This window comes from Schistocerca americana, chromosome 1 (genome assembly GCF_021461395.2).
Source record: "Schistocerca americana isolate TAMUIC-IGC-003095 chromosome 1, iqSchAmer2.1, whole genome shotgun sequence".
Lineage (NCBI taxonomy): Eukaryota > Metazoa > Arthropoda > Insecta > Orthoptera > Acrididae > Schistocerca > Schistocerca americana.
Genome location: NC_060119.1, coordinates 527,074,209 through 527,095,862, shown reverse-complemented (window position 1 = coordinate 527,095,862; position 21,654 = coordinate 527,074,209). Strand labels below are relative to the sequence as shown.

Sequence of the window (21,654 nt, the reverse complement as noted above, 5' to 3'; positions counted from 1 at the left end):
TGACCAGACGTTTTCAATTTGTGAGAGACCTGGAGAATACGCTGGCCAGGGCAGCAGTCGAACAGTTTCTGTATCTGGATACAGGATCTGCAACACGCGGTCGTGCATTATCCTGCTCAAATGTAGGGTTTCGCAGGGATCGAATGAAGGGTCGTAACACATCTGAAATGTAACGTCCACTGTTCAAAGTGCCGTCAATACGAACAAGAGGTGACCGAGACGTGTAACCAATGGCACCCCATACCATCACGCCGGATGATACGCCAGTATGGTGATGACGAATACACGCTTCCAATGTGCGTTGACCGCAATGTCACCAAACACGGATGCGACCATCACGATGCTGTAAACGGAACCTGGATTCATCCGAAAATATGACGTTTTGCCATACGTGCACCCAGGTTCGTCGTTGAGTACACCATCGCAGGCGCTCCTGTCTGTGATGCAGCGTCAAGGGTAACTGCGCAGCCATGGTCTCCGAGCAGATACTCCATGCTGCTGCAAACGTCGTCGAAATGTTCGTGCAGATGGTTGGTGTCTTGAAAACGTTCCCATCTGTTGACTCAGGGATCGAGACGTGGCTGCACGATCCGTTACAGCCATGCGGATTAGATGCGTGTCATCTAGACTGTTAGTAATACGAGGCCGTTGGGATCCAGCACGGCGTTCAGTATTACCCTCTGAACCCACCGATTCCAAAGTTTGCTAAGTCATTGGATCTCGACCAACGCGAGCAGCAATGTCGCGATACGATAAACCGCAATCGCGTTAGGCTACAATCCGACCATTATCAAAGTCTGAAACGTGATGGTACGCATTTCTCCTCCTTACACGAGGCATGACAACAATGTTTCACCAGGCAATGCCGGTCAACTGCTGTTTGTGTATGAGAAATCGGTTGGAAACTTTCCTCATGTCAGCACGTTGTAGGTGACGCCACCGGCGCCAACCTTGTGTGAATGCTCTGGAAGCTAATCATTTGCGTATCACAGCATCTTCTTCCTGTCGGTAAAATTTAGTGTCTGTAGCACGTCGTCTTCGTGGTGTAGCAATTTTAATGGCCAGTAGTGTGAGAACGCAACGATACAAAGTCGACCACCCTGGTCCAGGCTTCACGGCACAACGCTGGTAGGTTCCATGCATTCCTCACTGCCTTTCCTCTGGCCGAGAGGAAGCCGAGGGCGCCTTTGAGAGAGAGCATTCACGACTACCGCCATTGTCACACTAGCCCCACCTCCCTGGAACCAGGCGGACGCGGCCGCACACAGCTCTCCCAAGCACCTCTCTCACACAGAATGTCCACCAACAAATCTTGGAAAACGGAGCAAATGGAGTAAGACTCATCACCTGATTTAATTCGAGCAAGGAGTAATGGAAGCCCTTGATATCCGATTACCTTCCTGTTGTCATCCTCCGGAGGAGCAATTAAAGAAAGTAAATGAAAGAGGACTAGAGTGTTTGTCGTCTCTCAAATGAACAAGAACGTGATATGATTTGTATTTATGGAATATTCGGAAATAGGCAGAACTTCTGTAGTACAACGATAACCATTAGGGAGTCCTGAACATACGTTTAAGTAATGCAGATATATGACCAAGACATTCAAACCTTCTAATACAGTCCGAAAGTGAAATGCGTCCTCTCTTATAGACAAAATGCGTGCCTAAAATACACTCCTGGAAATTGAAATAAGAACACCGTGAATTCATTGTCCCAGGAAGGGGAAACTTTATTGACACATTCCTGGGGTCAGATACATCACATGATCACACTGACAGAACCACAGGCACATAGACACAGGCAACAGAGCATGCACAATGTCGGCACTAGTACAGTGTATATCCACCTTTCGCAGCAATGCAGGCTGCTATTCTCCCATGGAGACGATCGTAGAGATGCTGGATGTAGTCCTGTGGAACGGCTTGCCATGCCATTTCCACCTGGCGCCTCAGTTGGACCAGCGTTCGTGCTGGACGTGCAGACCGCGTGAGACGACGCTTCATCCAGTCCCAAACATGCTCAATGGGGGACAGATCCGGAGATCTTGCTGGCCAGGGTAGTTGACTTACACCTTCTAGAGCACGTTGGGTGGCACGGGATACATGCGGACGTGCATTGTCCTGTTGGAACAGCAAGTTCCCTTGCCTGTCTAGGAATGGTAGAACGATGGGTTCGATGACGGTTTGGATGTACCGTGCTCTATTCAGTGTCCCCTCGACGATCACCAGTGGTGTACGGCCAGTGTAGGAGATCGCTCCCCACACCATGATGCCGGGTGTTGGCCCTGTGTGCCTCGGTCGTACGCAGTCCTGATTGTGGCGCTCACCTGCACGGCGCCAAACACGCATACGACCATCATTGGCACCAAGGCAGAAGCGACTCTCATCGCTGAAGACGACACGTCTCCATTCGTCCCTCCATTCACGCCTGTCGCGACACCACTGGAGGCGGGCTGCACGATGTTGGGGCGTGAGCGGAAGACGGCCTAACGGTGTGCGGGACCGTAGCCCAGCTTCATGGAGACGGTTGCGAATGGTCCTCGCCGATACCCCAGGAGCAACAGTGTCCCTAATTTGCTGGGAAGTGGCGGTGCGGTCCCCTACGGCACTGCGTAGGATCCTACGGTCTTGGCGTGCATCCGTGCGTCGCTGCGGTCCGGTCCCAGGTCGACGGGCACGTGCACCTTCCGCCGACCACTGGCGACAACATCGATGTACTGTGGAGACCTCACGCCCCACGTGTTGAGCAATTCGGCGGTACGTCCACCCGGCCTCCCGCATGCCCACTATACGCCCTCGCTCAAAGTCCGTCAACTGCACATACGGTTCACGTCCACGCTGTCGCGGCATGCTACCAGTGTTAAAGAATGCGATGGAGCTCCGTATGCCACGGCAAACTGGCTGACACTGACGGCGGCGGTGCACAAATGCTGCGCAGCTAGCGCCATTCGACGGCCAACACCGCGGTTCCTGGTGTGTCCCCTGTGCCGTGCGTGTGATCATTGCTTGTACAGCCCTCTCGCAGTGTCCGGAGCAAGTATGGTGGGTCTGACACACCGGTGTCAATGTGTTCTTTTTTCCATTTCCAGGAGTGTAAATTAAAAAGCAGTGCCCTCATCAGGCAAGATAATGCTCACTACCTTTTTGAACTCAGAGGTCCGCCACTCATCGAATTCCGCGAACTCAGAAAAACCATTAACAGTGACGTGTATTCTGGGACATTCTGTACGCTATGCAAGTCTATCAAGATCAATTGGTCTGAGCTGCTCATGGAGGGAGTGAGTCTGCTTAACGATAACGCGCGTCCTCATATCTCCAAAGTCATACAAATTGTAATGGTCAAATTCAAGTCGGAGCAGCTTCAGCAGCCGACATACAGCTCGGGAATGTTACCCTGCGACTTCCATTTATTCCACTAAAAAATCATCTCAAAGGGAAGGCACTTCAACTCCGACGATGAACTGAAGGACACAGTAGGAGACTGGCTCCTATCACTGCCACAGGAATTCTGGGAATAGGGAATCCTTCGGGTCATGAAACAGTGCGTTAGTTTAGCTCATGCCACTGGCGATTACTTCTCAAAAAAGACATCACTTATATCTATAGTGTTTGTTTCTTATCTTTTCTTATGAGCACTCCTCACGCTTGCTGTAACGTGTATGCAAAGAGATAAGCACATTGTCTGCCGTCGGTAGTTTATTAGAATAATGATTCCAATGAAGGTAGCATGTATTCAGTGAACTAGGACTAATAATAACACCTTCAAAGTGTCTTTAAGTGTTTTTACCCAAATGCAAGTGGTTTCGGTGCTGCACTGCGTCGTCATCTGGCCCAATGTACATCAATATTAAAGTAGCATTTGTCATCCAAGGTTAAAATAAATGCTATCAAATGCTCTCTCCTTAATAAACAGAACGACAACTCAAATCACTTAAGCAATCACATTAAGAATTAGACAACGGAAACCGTACATAAATCGTAATTTATTCTGTCCAGTAATAAAATCAACAATAAACTTTAAAAGAGCAACAAAGCAGATCTGTTGCTTAATAGAAGTAGCTATTCATAGAGGAAATATACCTTAGAGAATATACATTAACACTAATTGTGAATTCAAAATGTCTACAGAAAGAGACTGCTGCTCAGTGAAAGTATCAAATCGTATATACTAAGTACACCAATCAATCAGTACAAACACGTACAATGTATCTAATCATCGATATCTGCCTGCAGCAGTTAATCCAAAAATGTACTGACTGTCTACGAAGTTCCACTATATGTGCCTAATATAGTCGAATGTAAAATGTGACAAGGTGGTTCTTAAATAACATGCGTAAAAATACAAGTGGCGATCAGAAAGTTTCTGTTTGAGGGAATTGGTGCAGCGTACATGCAACCCAGCGCGCCTCCGATGCAGGTGTATAAATCTCTCATGTAGGCAAGGCGGTAGATGCCACGTTTTCCGCCTCGCTTTCCGCATCCGCTTACCTTCCCCCACAAGGATCTTTTATCAAATCAGTAAATTCCCATCTTTCCTTACTCACATTGAATACCTCCGAATAACCTACAATATATGTTAAACTATTGTGTTCCCTCTCCTTTCCAATCATAGTATGCTGCTAGGCCTCTACCTACATATCTCACCAACCGTTCACCTGCACATTTTCCACGGCCTCTTCCAAGAAAATTTCAGACGTCTCCCTTTCCCAGACCACGAACTCTGCCCCGACATATACTCTTCCTTCCAATTCTGACCCTCTCCCCCACTCTATCCACCCCACCTCCTTTTCGCCTTCTATCTTGCCCTTCCCCCCCCCCCACCCCCCTTTTATTATCAGATCTTTTGATCAGAATATCAGCTATCCCTCTCTCCTTGTACCCGCAGCCACCGCTGTCTCGTCACCATCTCTTACCAGTCCTCATCCCTCATCATCACCACTATCCTATCTTCCTCCGTAACCACCCTTCTTTTCGTCTACAATCTACCATCCAAGGGCAGTTCCTTCTCCAGTTTTAGTGAAAATGCATGGTGCTCCGTTATTAATGTTCAGTGTTTCTCCTGTCGTGTTCAGTGATTTTAGAGTTCTTTTTCCAAGTATTTAGTGTTCTTCGAATGTTTCTTAAGTGTTTTTAAATGTGCTGTCTGCCCACATTTTTATCGCTGTCTTTAAACAATTCATGTAGACAGCGTTATATTATTTACATTCTTTCAGTAACATCACCTTTTAAAATAATTTTAAATTAATAGCACATACATCTCCTTGGTTTTTCCTTCTTTATTTTAGCATGTAAGTTAGAGACAAGTTTCACTGGCTGAAGAGCCGGTTGTTTGTACCGCTGCCATCCTTCTCCCTCCCCATTCCCACATGAGGTGAAGGGGGGTTGAAATATCAAGGGGTTAGAGTGGCCTTCGAACGGAAACTTTTTCAAAGGTCCGTAGTATTGTGTTTGTGTTGGGGTTATATATGTTTACGATTGTTGTGTTTTTCCTACCACTTGCCAAGCTCATTTATCTATAAACTATTCATCTGCGTACAACCGATGTGTAAGAGTAAAAAAATTTAAAGATTTTAGAACGACAATTCACTGAAGAAGAAATACCACGTTACGTATAATTATGACCAGAAGAGTCACATGTGAGATGTTATTTACAAACAGCCGAACATTTGCTCGAAACATCTTAAATGATTCAGTATTTGCTGAATAATATTTTCCTAAGTAGAAGTTTCTCTGTTGTTGTGTGTTCTTTCCTTTTTCGTCATTGTAGTGCAAATGTGGTGTTTCAATGGAATGAAGACAAACTGCTAGAAACAATAAATACGTGGTAGTATCTATGGAATTAGTTGGAATGACCGCATGAAACAAACAGTAGGAAAGTAGATGCCAGACAGAGATTTAAACGAAGAATTTTAGGGAAATGTAATTCATCCACTAAAGAAGTGGCTTACAAAGCGCTTGTTCGACCGATTCTTGAGTATTGTTCACCAATCTGGGACCCTTAGCAAGTAGGACTGACAGAAGAGACAGAGAAAATGCAACGAAGAGTGGCGAGTGTTAGATTACATAGATGCTCAACAAACTACGCTACGCTACAAGAGAGGTGGTGTGCATCACGGAGAGGTTTACTACTGAGATTTCTAGAGAGCACTTTTCGGGAAGAATCGGATAAAACACTACTTCCTCCAAGATACGTTTTCGCGGAATGACGACGACGAGAAAATTCGAGAAATTAGAGCTCTTAAGAGCCTTACCGACTGTCTTTCTTCCCATACACCACTCGCGAATGGAACAAGTATGGGAGCTGTTCAATTGATGGTACCAAATTCCCTTCGCCACGCACCAGATGGCTTTCGGAGTATTGATGTAGGTATAGATTAAAATTCAGGACTTATCGCGGGAAAGCTCTGGATAATTTGATAACTGTGGATTTTTATATTATATTCTAGACAGTGAAGATAAGCAAAACTTACATATCAGGTCTTGATGTTGCCCTTGCCTAGTGTGCATACTGTTTCTTTCCGCTTTTTGTCGAGTGGTATTTCATTTATGACTCTCGTGAATCTGCTGGTCATATTTGTATCTTACGGTGCGTTATTTCTTCACTGAGTTTATAACAACGCTTGTAGATTTTATGTTTTGTCATCTTTTCTTGCGAATAGAAGGGCACGCCTATAACGCTGCATGAACTCGCCGCATTCTTGAATGGTTTCTGTAGCATCTAGCTACACATTCGCAAAAAACAACAAATTTCCACTTTGAGAACACTTCAGATTTCATATGTATTTTCTCTCCAACATAATCGCATGTAAACCTGTAGGATAATCCTCTGGCTATCATACTATAATCGCAACCTCTCGGGTCAGGAGGCCAGTGGGCATCAAGGTTTTGCAGGTATGGCAGTGACGTTACAAGCTCTGAGGGTTGGGGAGTGTTTCCACCTTACGATCGAAGGTGTCAGCGAAACAGCGGTATAAAATTTCAGTAACGTCATTGTCACAATTAATATTGTCCTCTCCAGCGTTCAGAGAATGAACCGAGCTGCTCGTTCAGGTGTCGGCGAGGAATGCTAGACACAGCAACCCAGCAGCTCACGTAGATTGCGGCTGGTTAGGCACATTGCTTGACAGCGATGTCGCGCGGGATGCAGCAGCGGGAGCGAGCAAGGCGACCGGCAGACGGGGCTCTGTGAATGCGTCGGGCCTCAGCGCTCTTGAAGATGGACGCATGCTTAGACCTGCACCCACGGTATCTCCCGGATGTCGGTTGTTATGAAGATAAAAGCTCAGGGCTCCCTCAGCAAATGCAGCATAGAGCCATGAAGGCCCACCCAGCCAGCAAAAGACGGCAGCTTGCAATCAGGTGGTTTGCCCCTGGACCAGAGGAAGGGCTAGTAGGTCTGCATCTTGTATCAGTCATCACTGTGATCCGTCAATAGCAGCAGCGTGGACCGATGAAGTCCAACCACAGCCGGCAGGCTACAGTCTCGTAGTCTTCACACAGCAAGCAGCACATCACGGTTCGCCAGTAGAGTTAACCTGTAACTAACGAGACTGTAATTCAGTCGGGATCGGTGATGCAGGCGGGATGACCTGACACTGAGGATGAGATGTCTGAAGCAGGATTATTTAAATCCAGACATCGCATCTTTGTTGCAGGTTAGGCGGTCATTTTCCCGCATTTAACCAGAAATATCAGCAGTTCTGTTCGCATCATGGTGTCTCAATTACGGTCGGTTTTCCCTGCTTATGCATTTCACATCAGTGCTGAGTTCACCTGTGACCTAGGGCCGCAGGCACGGTAGCTCGGCGTATTCGATCAGAGGGCTATCTGCCCTTTCTAATAAAAAAAGTGGCTGAGTGAAGCGTTTAGCGATGAACTGGGAGAGATGTCATGTGATGTCCGCCAGAACAGGCGATGAGAAATCTCACCGGCCTGACTTCGCTGTTTCGCTACTGAATCTAGCTCTTTCCAACATATTATATTAGTATTCCCTCACGAAGACTCAGATTTTTACAGAAATGTTTCATTTGAATATTTAGATAGATAACATTAACATAAAATGTTCGATTGCTTATCACGATTTTTACAAATATCCTGCACAAATTGTCTCCCCATCGTCGTACTGAAATAATCATTAATAACGTTATAGTACACAGTGACAAGACACTATGTAAATGCAAATGTGATGTCGTTCGAACAGAGGTTGAGCACCTGTGAAGATTCATCAACCATCAGATTATTTTAAATTTTCGAATATTCCATAGATCATAATTTTGACTTTTCACTGCGATGTGAGAGGAATCAGCTTTACAAGTATCGTAATCTTTCATAGTGAGAAATAAGGCAACATGCTGACCATTTAACTGATTGTCTTAAGCTGTTTTTTTTTCGCTTATCATAACACATTGATTTATATTTATGTTCAGTTTCTCTCTCTCTCCCTCCCCCCCCCCCCCCCCCACACACACACTTTTATTATTAAAAATTCAGAAATTCTCCAATCGCGCAGAAGGAATTGTGAAACAGATGTTTGGGGCTAATTTTACTATCTATTAAACTATCCACATCACTTAACTATAAGACAGAGGCTCTTACAGCCCAACGCCTCACTCTTGTCAGTTCTACACCAAGGATGAGTATAGGATAGTGTAAATCAATTGTCCTAAAATTATGAATTTTACTCTTATTTCAACTCAAATAAATGACCTTCATGGATGTCAGAATGAAACATCTCGTTATTTTATAATCATTGCAGGTCCCTTTGATAGCTGTGAACACCCAGTCTTGGAATGGTTTGTCCACTATAAGTTGTGTCTCACTACTATATGTCCAGATGTAACACATATCGATTGTAAACTTATCTTTTAAGAGAGACCAGAAACTTAATTTTAGAAAATTTATTCACTTTATCAAAAGCATTCCACAATATTTTTACTGTTCTTTTTCTTTCTCTCGCTGCTTCTGCACTTGACGTCTTCAGCTGCTTTAAGTTAACTAATTCTATGACTGAAGTGACAACTTATACTATTTTTTCAATATACTCGTTACACGATATTTTAGGGTTATTTTAATTTCAAATGTGCATAGATTCGTTGTTGAAGAGTGTTGCTATCAGGAAAACGACAGTTGGTTGTAACAAAGATCTTGACAAAAAGATATGGTATAGGCCTACTTTGAGCAAAGATGCAATTTGTTCTTTCTTACATGTATTAAAGTCGATATAAGGGCAAATATTTTAATCAGACTGGCGACAACATGAGATCACAAAATAAAATAAATAAATTAGCACAAGAACAAATTTCAAGTGATCTGATGTCTTATTTCTACTCGTATATTAACGTATAATACAGTCAGTTTACAGCAAGTATTGTAATCAAGATTGGCATCAACATGAATGCCCAGGAATCAGTACCACAGAGTTATTGTATTTGCAATGAGATACAGCTGTTTGTATGACTAGGACCTTTATATTGAAATTTAAATTTTAAATAATAACAAATCTTCAAATGAACTGTTGGCGTATTTCTGTTGTTACTTTAACATGATCTGGAATATTATTAGTAAGAGTAGATTCTGTTTATTTTAGCTAAAGGTAATATGTATAAAGTTATAGTGTTTGTAAAGGACTAAAGCTGTTTGTATGACCGTATAGCTTATATTGAAAAACCAAGAACAAAAGTTCAAGTCAACTGTTGACTTATTTTTGTTCTTACATTAATGTGATCTGGAATATTGGTAAAGGTAGCTTCTGTTTGTTCCAGCTAGAAGTAATATGTATGAAAGTACTGATTTATGTTAACTGTAGAGGACTTTACCATTTAGAAATATAGATGGGTTTTATTCTGTGATAGGGTATTTATATTGACACCAGTGTAATTAGAATGTAAGGATGGGGATAAGGGGGTTAGGGAGGTGGGGGGGATGTGGAGGCAGTGTACGGTTGGTTGAGGGGTTACTTGTTTTGAACTAGTAAATCTTCAAAGTTCTGAAGAAAAAATTTGTTTCTTAGTTTAGTTTGGTCATTGAGTAGGTAATCAGATACTGTATTTGTGTAGATAAATATTTCAATTTCTTCAAGAAGTTCAAGTATCGTGCCTTTGTTGGCAAAATGGAGTATTTGGAGATTTTGTTCTATGTTGTTTGCAGGATGATTGTGCTGGGCAAGATGTGAGGCAAAGCTGAATTTATTCAGGTTGTGAAGACAGAGTACATCTATGTGTTCTTTAAATCTTGTTGTGAAGCTTCTACCTGTTTGTCCAATGTAGAAGCTTGGACATGAGTTGAAAATGTGCTTGTATACATCTGACTTTTGATACTCTTATATAGTGGTTTTGGTGCTGTGTATGATTTTATTTTGTATTTTGTTGTTGGTGAAGAAGCTTATTTTTATGTTGTATGTCATGAAGAGGCTGGAAATTTGGTGAGAAATCTTCTCTAGGAAAGACAGGCTTATAAATGTGGTCTTCTTGTTTTTGGGTGGTTGTTCAGCAGTTGGTTGATTTACTTTTGCTCTATGGATTAGTTTATCTATTATTACAGGGTTGTAACCATTGCTGGAGGCAATTGATTTAATAATTTCTTTTTCTTTTTGCCTTTCACTTATGTCCATTGAGATTTTGAGCATGTGATTAACCATTTTATGTTGGTCTGGATGGCAAGAGGATTTGTGTGTAGTAATATTGGTGGTTGCTGGCTTTCTGAAAATTTTAAATTTCTGTTTTTGATTTTTATTTGAAATTTTTAAATAAAGATAGTTAGTGCCTTCTGGTGTTTCATGTTCTACTGTGAATTGAATTTTGTTGTGTAATTTATTAAGTTCTTTAGCTAGACTTTGTATTTCTTCTGTTGCTCAATTGCACAGAATGAGAGTGTCATCAACATAGCGTTTGTAGTAAAGCAGCTTATCTTTTAGTTGCGTTAGGGATCTAAAAAAGTTGTTTTCAAGATTATTAACATATATGTCTGCTAGTAAGCCAGCAAGCCATTGCCAACCCATATTCCTGAATGCAAAACTTGTTGTTGAACAGGATATAATTGCCAGTCTGATTAAAATATTTGCCCTTATATCTACCTTAATACATGTAAAAAAATGAATAAATTACACCTCTGTTCAAAGTAGGCCTATGCCATATCTTTTTGTCATGATTTTTGTTACAAGCAACAGTGGAATAGCACATGCTGGATGCTGGCAAAGTTTCGCTGTCAGAGTGTAAATTAATATACAGTGTGGTCCATTGATCGTGACTGGGAAAAATATCTCACGAAATAAGCGTCAAACGAAAAAACTACAAAGACGAAACTTGTCTAGCTTGAAGCGGGAAACCAGATGGCGCTACGGTTGGTTCGCTAGAGGGCGCTGCCATAAGTCAAAAGAATATGAACTGCGTTTTTTAGAATAGGAATCCCCATTTTTATTACCTATTCGTGTAGTACGTAAAGAAATATGAATGTTTTAGTTGGACCACTTTTTCGCTTTGTGATAGATGGCGCTGTAATAGTCACAAGCATATGGCTCACAATTTTAGACGAACAGTTGGTAACAGGTTGTTGTTGTTGTGGTCCTCAGTTCTGAGACTGGTTTGATGCAGGTCTCCATGCTACTCTATCCTGTGCAAGCCTCTTCATCTCCCAGTACTTACTGCAGCCTAAATCCTTCTGAATCTGCTTAGTGTATTCATCTCTTGGCCTCCCTCTACGATTTTTACCCTCTAAGCTGCCCTCCAGTACTAGATTGGTGATCCCTTGATACCTCAGAACATGTCCTACCAACCGATCCCTTCTTCTGGTCAAGTTGTGCCACAAACTCCTCTTCTCCCCAATTCTATTCAATTCCTCCTCATTAGTTATGTGATCTACCCATCTAATCTTCAGCATTCTTCTGTAGCACCACATTTTGGAAGCTTCTATTCTCTTCTTGTCTAAACTATTTATCGTCCATGTTTCACTTCCATACATGGCTACACTCCATCCAAATACTTTCAGAAACGACTTCCTGACATTTAAATCAATACTCGATGTTAACAAATTTCTCTTCTTCAGAAACGCTTTCCTTGCCATTGCCAGTCTACATTTTATATCCTCTCTATTTCGACCATCATCAGTTATTTTGCTCCCCAAATAGCAAACCTCCTTTACTACTTTAAGTGTCTCATTTCCTAATCTAATTCCCGCAGCATAACCGACGTAATTTGACTACGTTCCATTATCCTCGTTTTGCTTTTGTTGACGTTAATCTTATATCCTCCTTTCAGGACACTGTCCATTCCGTTCAACTGCTCTTCCAACTGCTTTGCTGTCTCTGACACAATTACAGTGTCATCGGCGAACCCCGAAGTTTTTATTTGTTCTCCATGGATTTTAATACCTACTCCGAACTTTTCTTTCGTTTCCTTTACAGCTTGCTCAATATACAGATTGAATAGCATCATGGAGAGGCTACAACCCTTTCTCACTCCCTTCCCAACCACTGCTTCCCTTTCATGTCCCTCGACTCTTATAACTGCCATCTGGTTTCTGTACAAATTGTAAATAGCCTGTCGCTCCCTATATTTTACCCCTGCCACCTTCAGAATTTGAAAGAGAGAATTCCAGTCAACATTGTCAAAAGCTAGAAACGTAGGTTTGCCTTTCCTTAATCTGTTTTCTAAGATAAATCGTAGGGTCAGTATTGCCTCACGTGTTCCAACATTTCTACGGAATCCAAACTGATCGCCCTGAGGTCGGCTTCCACCAGTTTCTCCGTTCGTCTGTAAAGAACTCGCGTTAGTATTTTGCAGCCGTGACTTATTAAACTGATAGTTCGGTAATTTTCACATCTGTCAGCACCTGCATTCTTTGGGATTGGAATTATTATATTCTCCTTGAAGTCTGAGGGAATTTCGCCATTCTCATACATCTTGCTCACCAGATGGTAGAGTTTTGTCAGGACTGGCTCTCCCACGGCTGTCAGTAGCTCTAATGGAATGTTGTCTACTCCAGGGGCCTTGTTTCGACTTAGGTCTTTCAGTGCTCTGTCAAACTCTTCACGCAGTATCGTATCTCCCATTTCATCTTCATCTACCTCCTCTTCCATTTCCCTAATATTATCCTCAAGAAAATCGCCCCTATATAGACCCTCTATATACTCCTTCCACCTTTCTGCTTTCCCTTCTTTGCTTAGAACTGGGTTTCCATCTGAGCTCTTGATATTAATGCAAGTGGTTCTCTTTTCTCCAAAGGTCTCTTTAATTTTCCTGTAGGCAGTAGCTATCTTACCCCTCATGAGATAAGCCTCTACATCCTTACATTTGTCCTCTAGCCATCCCTGCTTAGCCATTTTGGACTTCCTGTCGAGCTCATTTTTGAGAAGTTTGTATTCCCTTTTGCCTGCTTCACTTGCTGCATTTTTGTATTTTCTCCTTTCATCAATTAAATTCAGTATCTCTTCTATTACCCAAGGATTTCTACTAGCGCTCGTCTTTTTACCTACTTGATCCTCTGCTGCCTTCACTACTTCATTCCTCAATGCTATCCATTCTTCTTCTACTGTATTTCTTTCCCCCATTCCTGTCAATTGTTCCCTTATGCTCTCCCTGAAACTCTGTACAGCCTCTGGTTCTTTCAGTTTATCCAGGTCCCATCTCCTTAAATTCCCACCTTTTTGCAATTTCTTCAGTTTTAATCTGCAGTTCATAACCAATAGATTGTGGTCAGAGTCCACATCTGGCCCTGGAAATGTCTTACAATTTAAAATCTGGTTCCTAAATCTCTGTCTTACCATAATATAATCTACCTGAAACCTTTTACTATCTCCAGGGTTCTTCCACGTATACAACCTTCTTTCATGACTCTTGAAACAAGTGTTAGCTATGATTAAGATGTGCTCTGTGCAAAATTCTACCAGGCGGCTTCCTCTTTCATTTCTTAGCCCTAATCCATATTCACCTACTTCGTTTGCTTCTCTTCCTTTTCCTACTGTCGGATTCCAGTCACCCATGACTATTCAATTTTCATCTCTCTTCTCTACCTGAATAATTTCTTTTATCTCATCATACGTTTCATCAATTTCTTCATCATCTGCAGAGCTAGTTGGCATATAAACTTGTACTACTGTAGTAGGTGTGGGCTTCGTGTCTATCGTGGCCACAATAATTCGTTCACTATGCTGTTTGTAGTAGCTTACTCGAATTCCTATTTTTTTATTCATTATTAAACCTACTCCTGCATTACCCCTATTTGATTTTGTATTTATAACCCTGTATTCACCTGACCAAAAATCTTGTTCCTCCTGCCACTGAACTTCACTAATTCCCACTATATCTAACTTTAACCTATCCATTTCCATTTTTAAATTTTCTAACCTACCTGCACGATTAAGGGATCTGTCATTCCACGCTCCGATCCGTAGAATGCCAGTTTTCTTTCTCCTGATAACGATGTCCTCTTGAGTAGTCCCCGCCCGGAGATCCGAATGGGGGACTATTTTACCTCCGGAATATTTTACCCAAGTGGACGCCATCATCATTTAATCATAGAGTATAGCTGCATGCCCTCGGGAAAATTACGGCTGTAGTTTCCCCTTGCTTTCAGCCGTTCGCAGCAAAACAGCAAGGCCATTTTGGTTAGTGTTACAGGGCCAGATCAGTCAATCATCCAGACTGTTGCCCCTGCAACTACTGAAAAGGCTGCTGCCCCTCTTCAGGAACCACACGTTTGTCAGGCCTCTTAACAGATACCCCTCCGTTGCGGTTGCACCTGCGGTACGGCTATCTGTATCGTTGAGGCACGCAAGCCTCCCTACCAACGGCAAGTTCCATGGTTCATGGGGGAGGGGGGGGGGAGGAGGTGGTAACAGGTAGTTTTTTTAAATTAAAATACAGAACGTAGCTACGTTTGAACATTTTATTTCGGTTGTTTCAATGTGATACATGTGCCTTCGTGAATTTATCATTTCTGAGAACACATGCTGTGACAGCGTGATTACCTGTAAATACCACATTAATGCAATAAATACTCAAAATGATGTCCGTCAACCTCAATGCATTTGGCAATGTAACGACATTCCTCTCAACAGCGAGTAGTTCGCCTTCCGTAATGTTCGCACATACATTGACAATGCGCTGACGCATGTTGTTAGGCGTTGTCGGTGCATCACGATAGCAAATATCCTTCAACTTTCCCCACAGAAAGAAATCCGGGGACGTCAGATCCGGTGAACCTACGGGCCATGGTATGGTGCTTCGACGACCAATTCACCTGTCATGAAATATGCTATTCAATACCGTTTCAACCGCACGCGAGCTAAGTGCCAGACATCCATCATGTTGGAAGTACGTGGCCATTCTGTAATGCTGTGAAAAATCTTGTAGTAACATCGGTAGAACATTACGTAGGGCCCGCCAGACTGGCCGAGCGGTTCTAGGCGCTACAGTCTGGAACCGCGCGACCGCTACGGTTGTAGGTTCGAATTCTGTCTCGGGCATGGGTGTGTGTGATGTCCTTAGGTTAGTTAGGTTTAAGTTCTAGGGGACTGATGACCTCAATAGTTAAGTCCCATAGTGCTCAGAGCCATTTGAACCATTACGTAGGAAATCAGTATACATTGCACCATTTAGATTGCCATCGATAAAATGGGGGCCAATTATCCTCCCATAATGCCGCACCATACATTAACCCCCCAAGGTTCCACTTGTTGCAGCCATCTTGGATTTTCCGTTGCCCAATAGTGCATATTATGACGGTTTAAGTTACCGCTGTTGGTGAATGACGCTTCGTCCCTAAATAGAACGCGCGCAAAAAATCTGTCATCGTCCCGTAATTTCTCTTGTGCCCAATGGGAGAACTGTAAACGACGTTCAAAGTCGTCGCCGAACAATTCCTGGTGCATAGAATTATGGTACGGGTGCAGTCGATGTTGATGTGGCATATTCAAAACCGACGTTTTTGAGATTCCCGATTCTCGCTCAATTTGTCTGCTACTGATGTGCGGATTAGCCGCGACAGCAGCTGAAACACCTACTTGGGCATCATCATTTGTTGCAGATCGTGGTTGACGTTTCGCATGTGGCTGAACACTTCCTGTTTCCTTAAATAACGTAACTATTCGGTGAACGGTCCGGACACTTGGATGATGTCATCCAGGATACCGAGCAGCATACGTAGTACACGCCCGCTGGGAATTTTGATCACAATAGCCATACATCAACACGATATCGACCTTTTACGCAATTGGTAAACGCTCCATTTTAACACGGGTAATGTATCATGAAGCAAATACCGTCCGCACTGGCGGAATGTTACGTGATACCACGTACTTCTACGTTTGTGACTATTACAGCGCCATCTATCACAAAGCGAAAAAAGTGGTCCAACTAAAACATTCATATTTATTTACGTACTACATGAATATGTAATAAAAAATGGAGGTTCCTATTTAAGAAAACGCAGTTTATAACCGTTTGACCTATGGCAGCGCCATCTAGCGGGCCAACCATAACGCCATCTGGTTTCCCCTTCAAGCTAGACGAGTTTCGTTCTTTGCAATTTTTTCGTTTGATGCTTATTTCGTGAGATATTTGGCCCGGTCACTATCAATGGACCACCCTGTGTATTGTGTAAAAAGTGTGTGAAGTGATACACCAACTAGCCATCAAAATGGAGGCAGACAGATGGACACTAAGGAAAAAACTGCCCACACTGTCGCAGTAAGTAAAAAACTAAATTTACATCCATATCGACAGATAAGAAATAGTCATGTCGACACATTAAAGAGTGTTCCACCTTCTTGTCACAGAGCCAGCACCCAGCATTATGACTGGCAGATCATGATGTAACTTCCATAAACCATCTGAAAATGAACCTGAAAAGGTTCGAAAACCGGTTCATGGAATAAAACATAATTATTCAAAAATGTGGCGGGTTGCAGTTTTATGTAACTTATTTACATTCAGTTAACAGTCACGGGTTCTAAAATATTCGTATTGCATAAGCATAATAACGTTTTCGTTATTTCCAAGATCGGGCGGGGTTTTCGTCTGGAGAACGCCAAAAGAAGCCTACAATCCTGATAGCTTGATTCCAACAGTTAAGCATGAAGGCGGAAGTGTGATGGTGTGGACACCCGTATCATGGTATTCTGCTGGTCTCATCATTACTTTCAGAGCTCGTGTTACAGCCAACGATTATGTGAGCATTTTAGGTGGTCAGGTGCACCCCATGATTCAAATGTTGTTCCCTAAGAATGATGCCATAATTCAGGACGATAATGCACCAATTCACACAGCCACGACATTACAATCGTTGTATGAGGAGTATGCAACTGAACTGCAGCGTCTTCCCTGGCCAGCACAGTTGCTTCTGGGTAGTATTGAAGCATAGACTATGGAGCAGATTTCCACCTCCCTTGTCGGTACAGGAGTTGGAAGAGTTTCTGATCGAAGAGTGGCATAACATTCCACTGGAGACTATACAATCATTATATGCCAGTATTCCAAGAAGAATCGCAGCTATATTACGCGAAAAATGGGGGTCCATCCCCTTTTTAATAAATCATTCCCAAGTATGTACATGGTTTCACATTATTTTGCCTATCCCCAGTATCTGGCTCTGGGAGAACATGTGTGGGACCAACTCGGAAGTGAGTTCGGTCCTACTGCCTGCATCCGGGATATCAAGGACCAGTTACAATATCCGTGGGCCAGCTTGCCTAAGGATGCGATTCAGCGGTCTTGTAACACCCTTCCCCACCGAATCCGTGTACGCATCCCATCCAGAAAATACGGGATGAAACGTCATACTCATAAATGGGCACTTCGTAAATTGTTTTGATTTTGTTATCTCTAAAATAACATCACACTCCCACTCAACCAGCGAAGTTTCATTTAAGTCATTCTTCTGCTTACTCCTCTCCTTCAGTGTGCTTCACCTTTTGTGTCAGACAGTGCGTATTTGAACCAGTCTGTGTAATTTCCTTTCCTGATTCATTGTAGGTGGTCAGGCATGTAAGTGGTTGGCGTCCTGTCGACAACGAAGGCATTATTGCTGGAGCACAAGTTAGACTGGGGAAGGATAGTGAACGAAGTCGAATGTGTTCCTTTCGAAGGAATCGCCCCAGAATTTACCTTAAGCGATTAAAAGCAACGACAGTGAGCCGAGAATCAGTATAGCCGACCTTCTGAAAGCGAGTTAATCCTCTTTTGGTTCTAAATTTCTCACTATCCCGATGAAGGATGTTAATGTAATGCGCCACTGTATTGCAAACATTATTGCTGAAGCAGAGGTATGAGTCATTTGAAGTGTGAGACAGCTAGTCGTGGGAGAGAGTAACTGCATCACGTGACTAACAGCGGCGACGCTGGAGGGCGCGCTGGACGGCGTGCTGTTCTACGTGACGCCGCAGTGGGCGGCGCTGGGCGACGCCTCCGTGTGGGGCGACGCCGCCTCGCAGACCTTCTACGCGCTCAGCATCGGCTGCGCGTCGCTCATCACGCTCTCCAGCTACAGCTACTTCGGCAACAACTGCCACAGGTATTTTTATAATATTTTGAAAATGGCTGCACTTCAGCAACGGTAACAGAATAGCAGATGAATACGACAGCCAGCCAGTTGCAATAAATGGTGGATTCAGTTATCCTTTACCATGGCATCAACAGATGCCCGTCTTCTTCAGAAGGACAGGAAGAAAATTTCACATTAGTATGTGACTTTACTACCCTTTACTAACTGACTCTTTGCTAATGTGAAGTTCGTTTCTTGTAGTTTTGAAGAAGATGGGTTTAAATCCGTTGAAACCACGGTAAAGGTTAGTTGAATACTACCATTTATTGCAACTGGTTAGTTTCTTATTCACCTGTTATGCCACAGGTATGGCCTGCGCTTTGCCTGCTCTATCACTAGTGTCCTACACTACTGTTTGTGAAAATTGCAACACCAAGAAGGAATATTAAAAAGGGAAATACTTCCTAATATTCTGAAAAATTATGTTTATTTGTTCACGAACTGGCTTCTCAGGCAAACATAGATACAAGCGATGTGCGACTTATTCAGGTGTTGTTTGTACAGAAGATACAAAAATGACAAACTTTTTACATAGGAAAACTTTACAATAATTCCATCAACTAAAATGGGGTTCCGCGCGGAATGGCCGCACGGTCTTGGGCACCATGTCAAGGATTGCGGCGCCTTTCCCGCCGGAGGTTCGAGTCCTCCGTCAGGCGTGTGTGTGTGTGTGTGTGTGTGTGTGTGTGTGTGTGTGTGTGTGTGTATCTGTGTGTGTGTGTGTCTGTCTGCCTGTCTCTCTCTCTCTCTCTCTCTCTCTCTCTCTCTCTCTGTGTGTGTGTGTGTGTGTGCGTGTGTGTGTGTGTGTGTGTGTGTGTGTTTTGTTCTTAGCATAAATCAGTTTAAGTTACAGTCAGTTCTTCTGGGTTCAACGCCGCATTGTCAACTATAAAATTCCGACGTTTCGGCGACTGTTACAAGACGCCTTCCTCGGGGTGTACTGCTAACTGCTGAGTGAGCACTTGTTTGGTTACTTATATACTCTGGAGGAGTGCTGTCATTGGATATGACGTTAGGAGAAAGGGTATCAGCAACAACAAAATAAAAGACGTTCCGGACTCGACGAAGGATACAATTGACAAGTTTCACGCAGCCGGAGTTTATGAAACCGGGTGCGAATGTGGACTGGTGTGTGTAGGTGAGACTGGGCGTCCAATAAGCACAAGGTTAACTGAACACTAGAGATACATCCATCTCAAACAATATAACAAATCAGCGGTGGCAGAACACCAAGAACAGTGTAGGATGAAGATGAGTTTCGAGAGGCCCGCTTACTGGCGAAACAGCCGTTTATTTTGAGGAGGAAGATTAGAGAGGCTGTAGAAATAGCCAAGCGACACTACAACATGAGTGGAGAAGACAGGTACTGAACCGAGCGAGGTGGCGCTGTGGTAGCACACTGGACTCGCATTCGGGAGGACGACGGTTCAATCCCGCGTCGGGCCATCCTGATTTAGGTTTTCCGTGATTTCCCTAAATCACTCCAGGCAAATGCTGGGATGGTTCCCTTGAAAGGGCACGGCCGACTTCCTTCCCCATCCTTTCCTAATCCGATGAGACCGATGACCTCGCTGTTTGGTATCTTCCCCCAAACAACCCAACCCAACAGGTACCGACTTCCAGCGTCTTGGCTGCCAGCAGTGACAGCTTTGCAGAAGGACAGCTTTCGCAGCCCAACAGGCGCGCGATAGGCCACGGCAGCAGAGGGTACACAGAATGCTGATACGCCCTATTCGATAGTAGGCAGTTAGTAAACAACGCTACGCTGCAGTCACCACTCAGTTTCCCATTTGCCGATTTCCTCCAATGGCAAGCAATAAAGGAAACTCCAATGGAATACGCCTATTTCCGCCAATGACAACACTCAATGCAAAGACCAATAAAAGAGCACCTAATACCCTTTCTCCTCACCCTCATGTCCAATGACAGCACTCCTCCATAGTATATAAGTAACCATACAAGTGCTCCCTCAGTAATTAGCAGTACATCCTGAGGAAGGGGTCTTGCAACAGTCGGCGAAACGTCGAAATTTCATAGGTGACAATGCGGCCTCAAACCCATAAGAATTTTATTGACTGTGACAACGGCCGCGGAAGACTATGTTTACAGTTTACATAGTTTATGTTAGTTTAAGTAATGTGTAAGTCTAGGCATCGATGACCTCAGCAGTTTGGTCCCTTAGGAATTCAAACACACATTTTTAAAATTGGGTGTAAACAAAGTTTTTATGTGGAGATAAATTTAATAAATAGTGAGAAATATGATGAATTTGCCGGCCGGTGTGGCCGAGCGGTTCTAGGCGCTTCAGTCTGGAACCGCGCAACAGCTACGGTCGCAGGTTCGAGTCCTGCCTCGGGCATGGATGTGTGTGATGTCCTTAGGTTAGATAGGTTTCAGTAGTTGTAAGTTCTAGGGGACTGGTGACCTCAGATGTTAAGTGCTCAGAGCCATTTGAACCATTTTTTGTGATGAATTTACTTTTGTAAACTGGTATTTGCAGCGAAAACATAATTTAACTAAGGGGAGAAGGGAAACTGAGTCTGCTCATTTAATACTAGTCTGGCATTCTGTGTCATGTATTTCTTGATTTCCAGTATTTCCAATTGGGTCATCTTTCTGCTTTTCTGGTCAGAATGTAAAACTTCACATTCTACATCATATGCATGGCTTTGTGATAAAAGATGATCAGCAGAGATCGCATCTTTCTTCCTCAATTTCCAGCTTTTCTGATGTTCCCGTAGCCTAATTGCCACAGCTCCACCCGACGAACCAATATACACTTTTTCACACTGCTTGCAAGTGATTTTATATACAACACTCTGTATCAAGGACTGTAGTTTTTTTACTATTGAAAATATTTTTGATACTTTATTGATATTAAAAATTCAGGTCCGTAATTGCGAGACTGCACTTTTTTCACAAGATTGTCTGAAATGTTGCCAATATGCGGAATTTTACACCAGGATTTGAAAATACTGAGTGACTCCTATTGGCCAGCGACAGAAGTGGTGTAATTTTATCAATTTTCTTTCTTTGCACAGTATTATCAAGCAGGGCAGAGCTGTAGCCATTATTGGAGGAGGTTTGCTTGATGTCGGGTAGTTCTGTCTGAGAAACTGTT

At 43.2% G+C, this 21,654-nt stretch overlaps 1 protein-coding gene across 1 annotated transcript in view; it reads left to right on the top strand.

Moving 5' to 3' along the window:
• The window catches only part of LOC124571027 (sodium- and chloride-dependent glycine transporter 1-like), a 282,388-nt gene that overhangs the window by 167,095 nt on the left and 93,639 nt on the right, over nucleotides 1-21,654 (top strand). Inside the window, exon 7 of the mRNA XM_047131108.1 lies at nucleotides 18,323-18,503. Coding sequence (XP_046987064.1) covers nucleotides 18,323-18,503 — 181 coding nt within the window. The remainder of the gene's footprint in view (nucleotides 1-18,322; nucleotides 18,504-21,654) is intronic.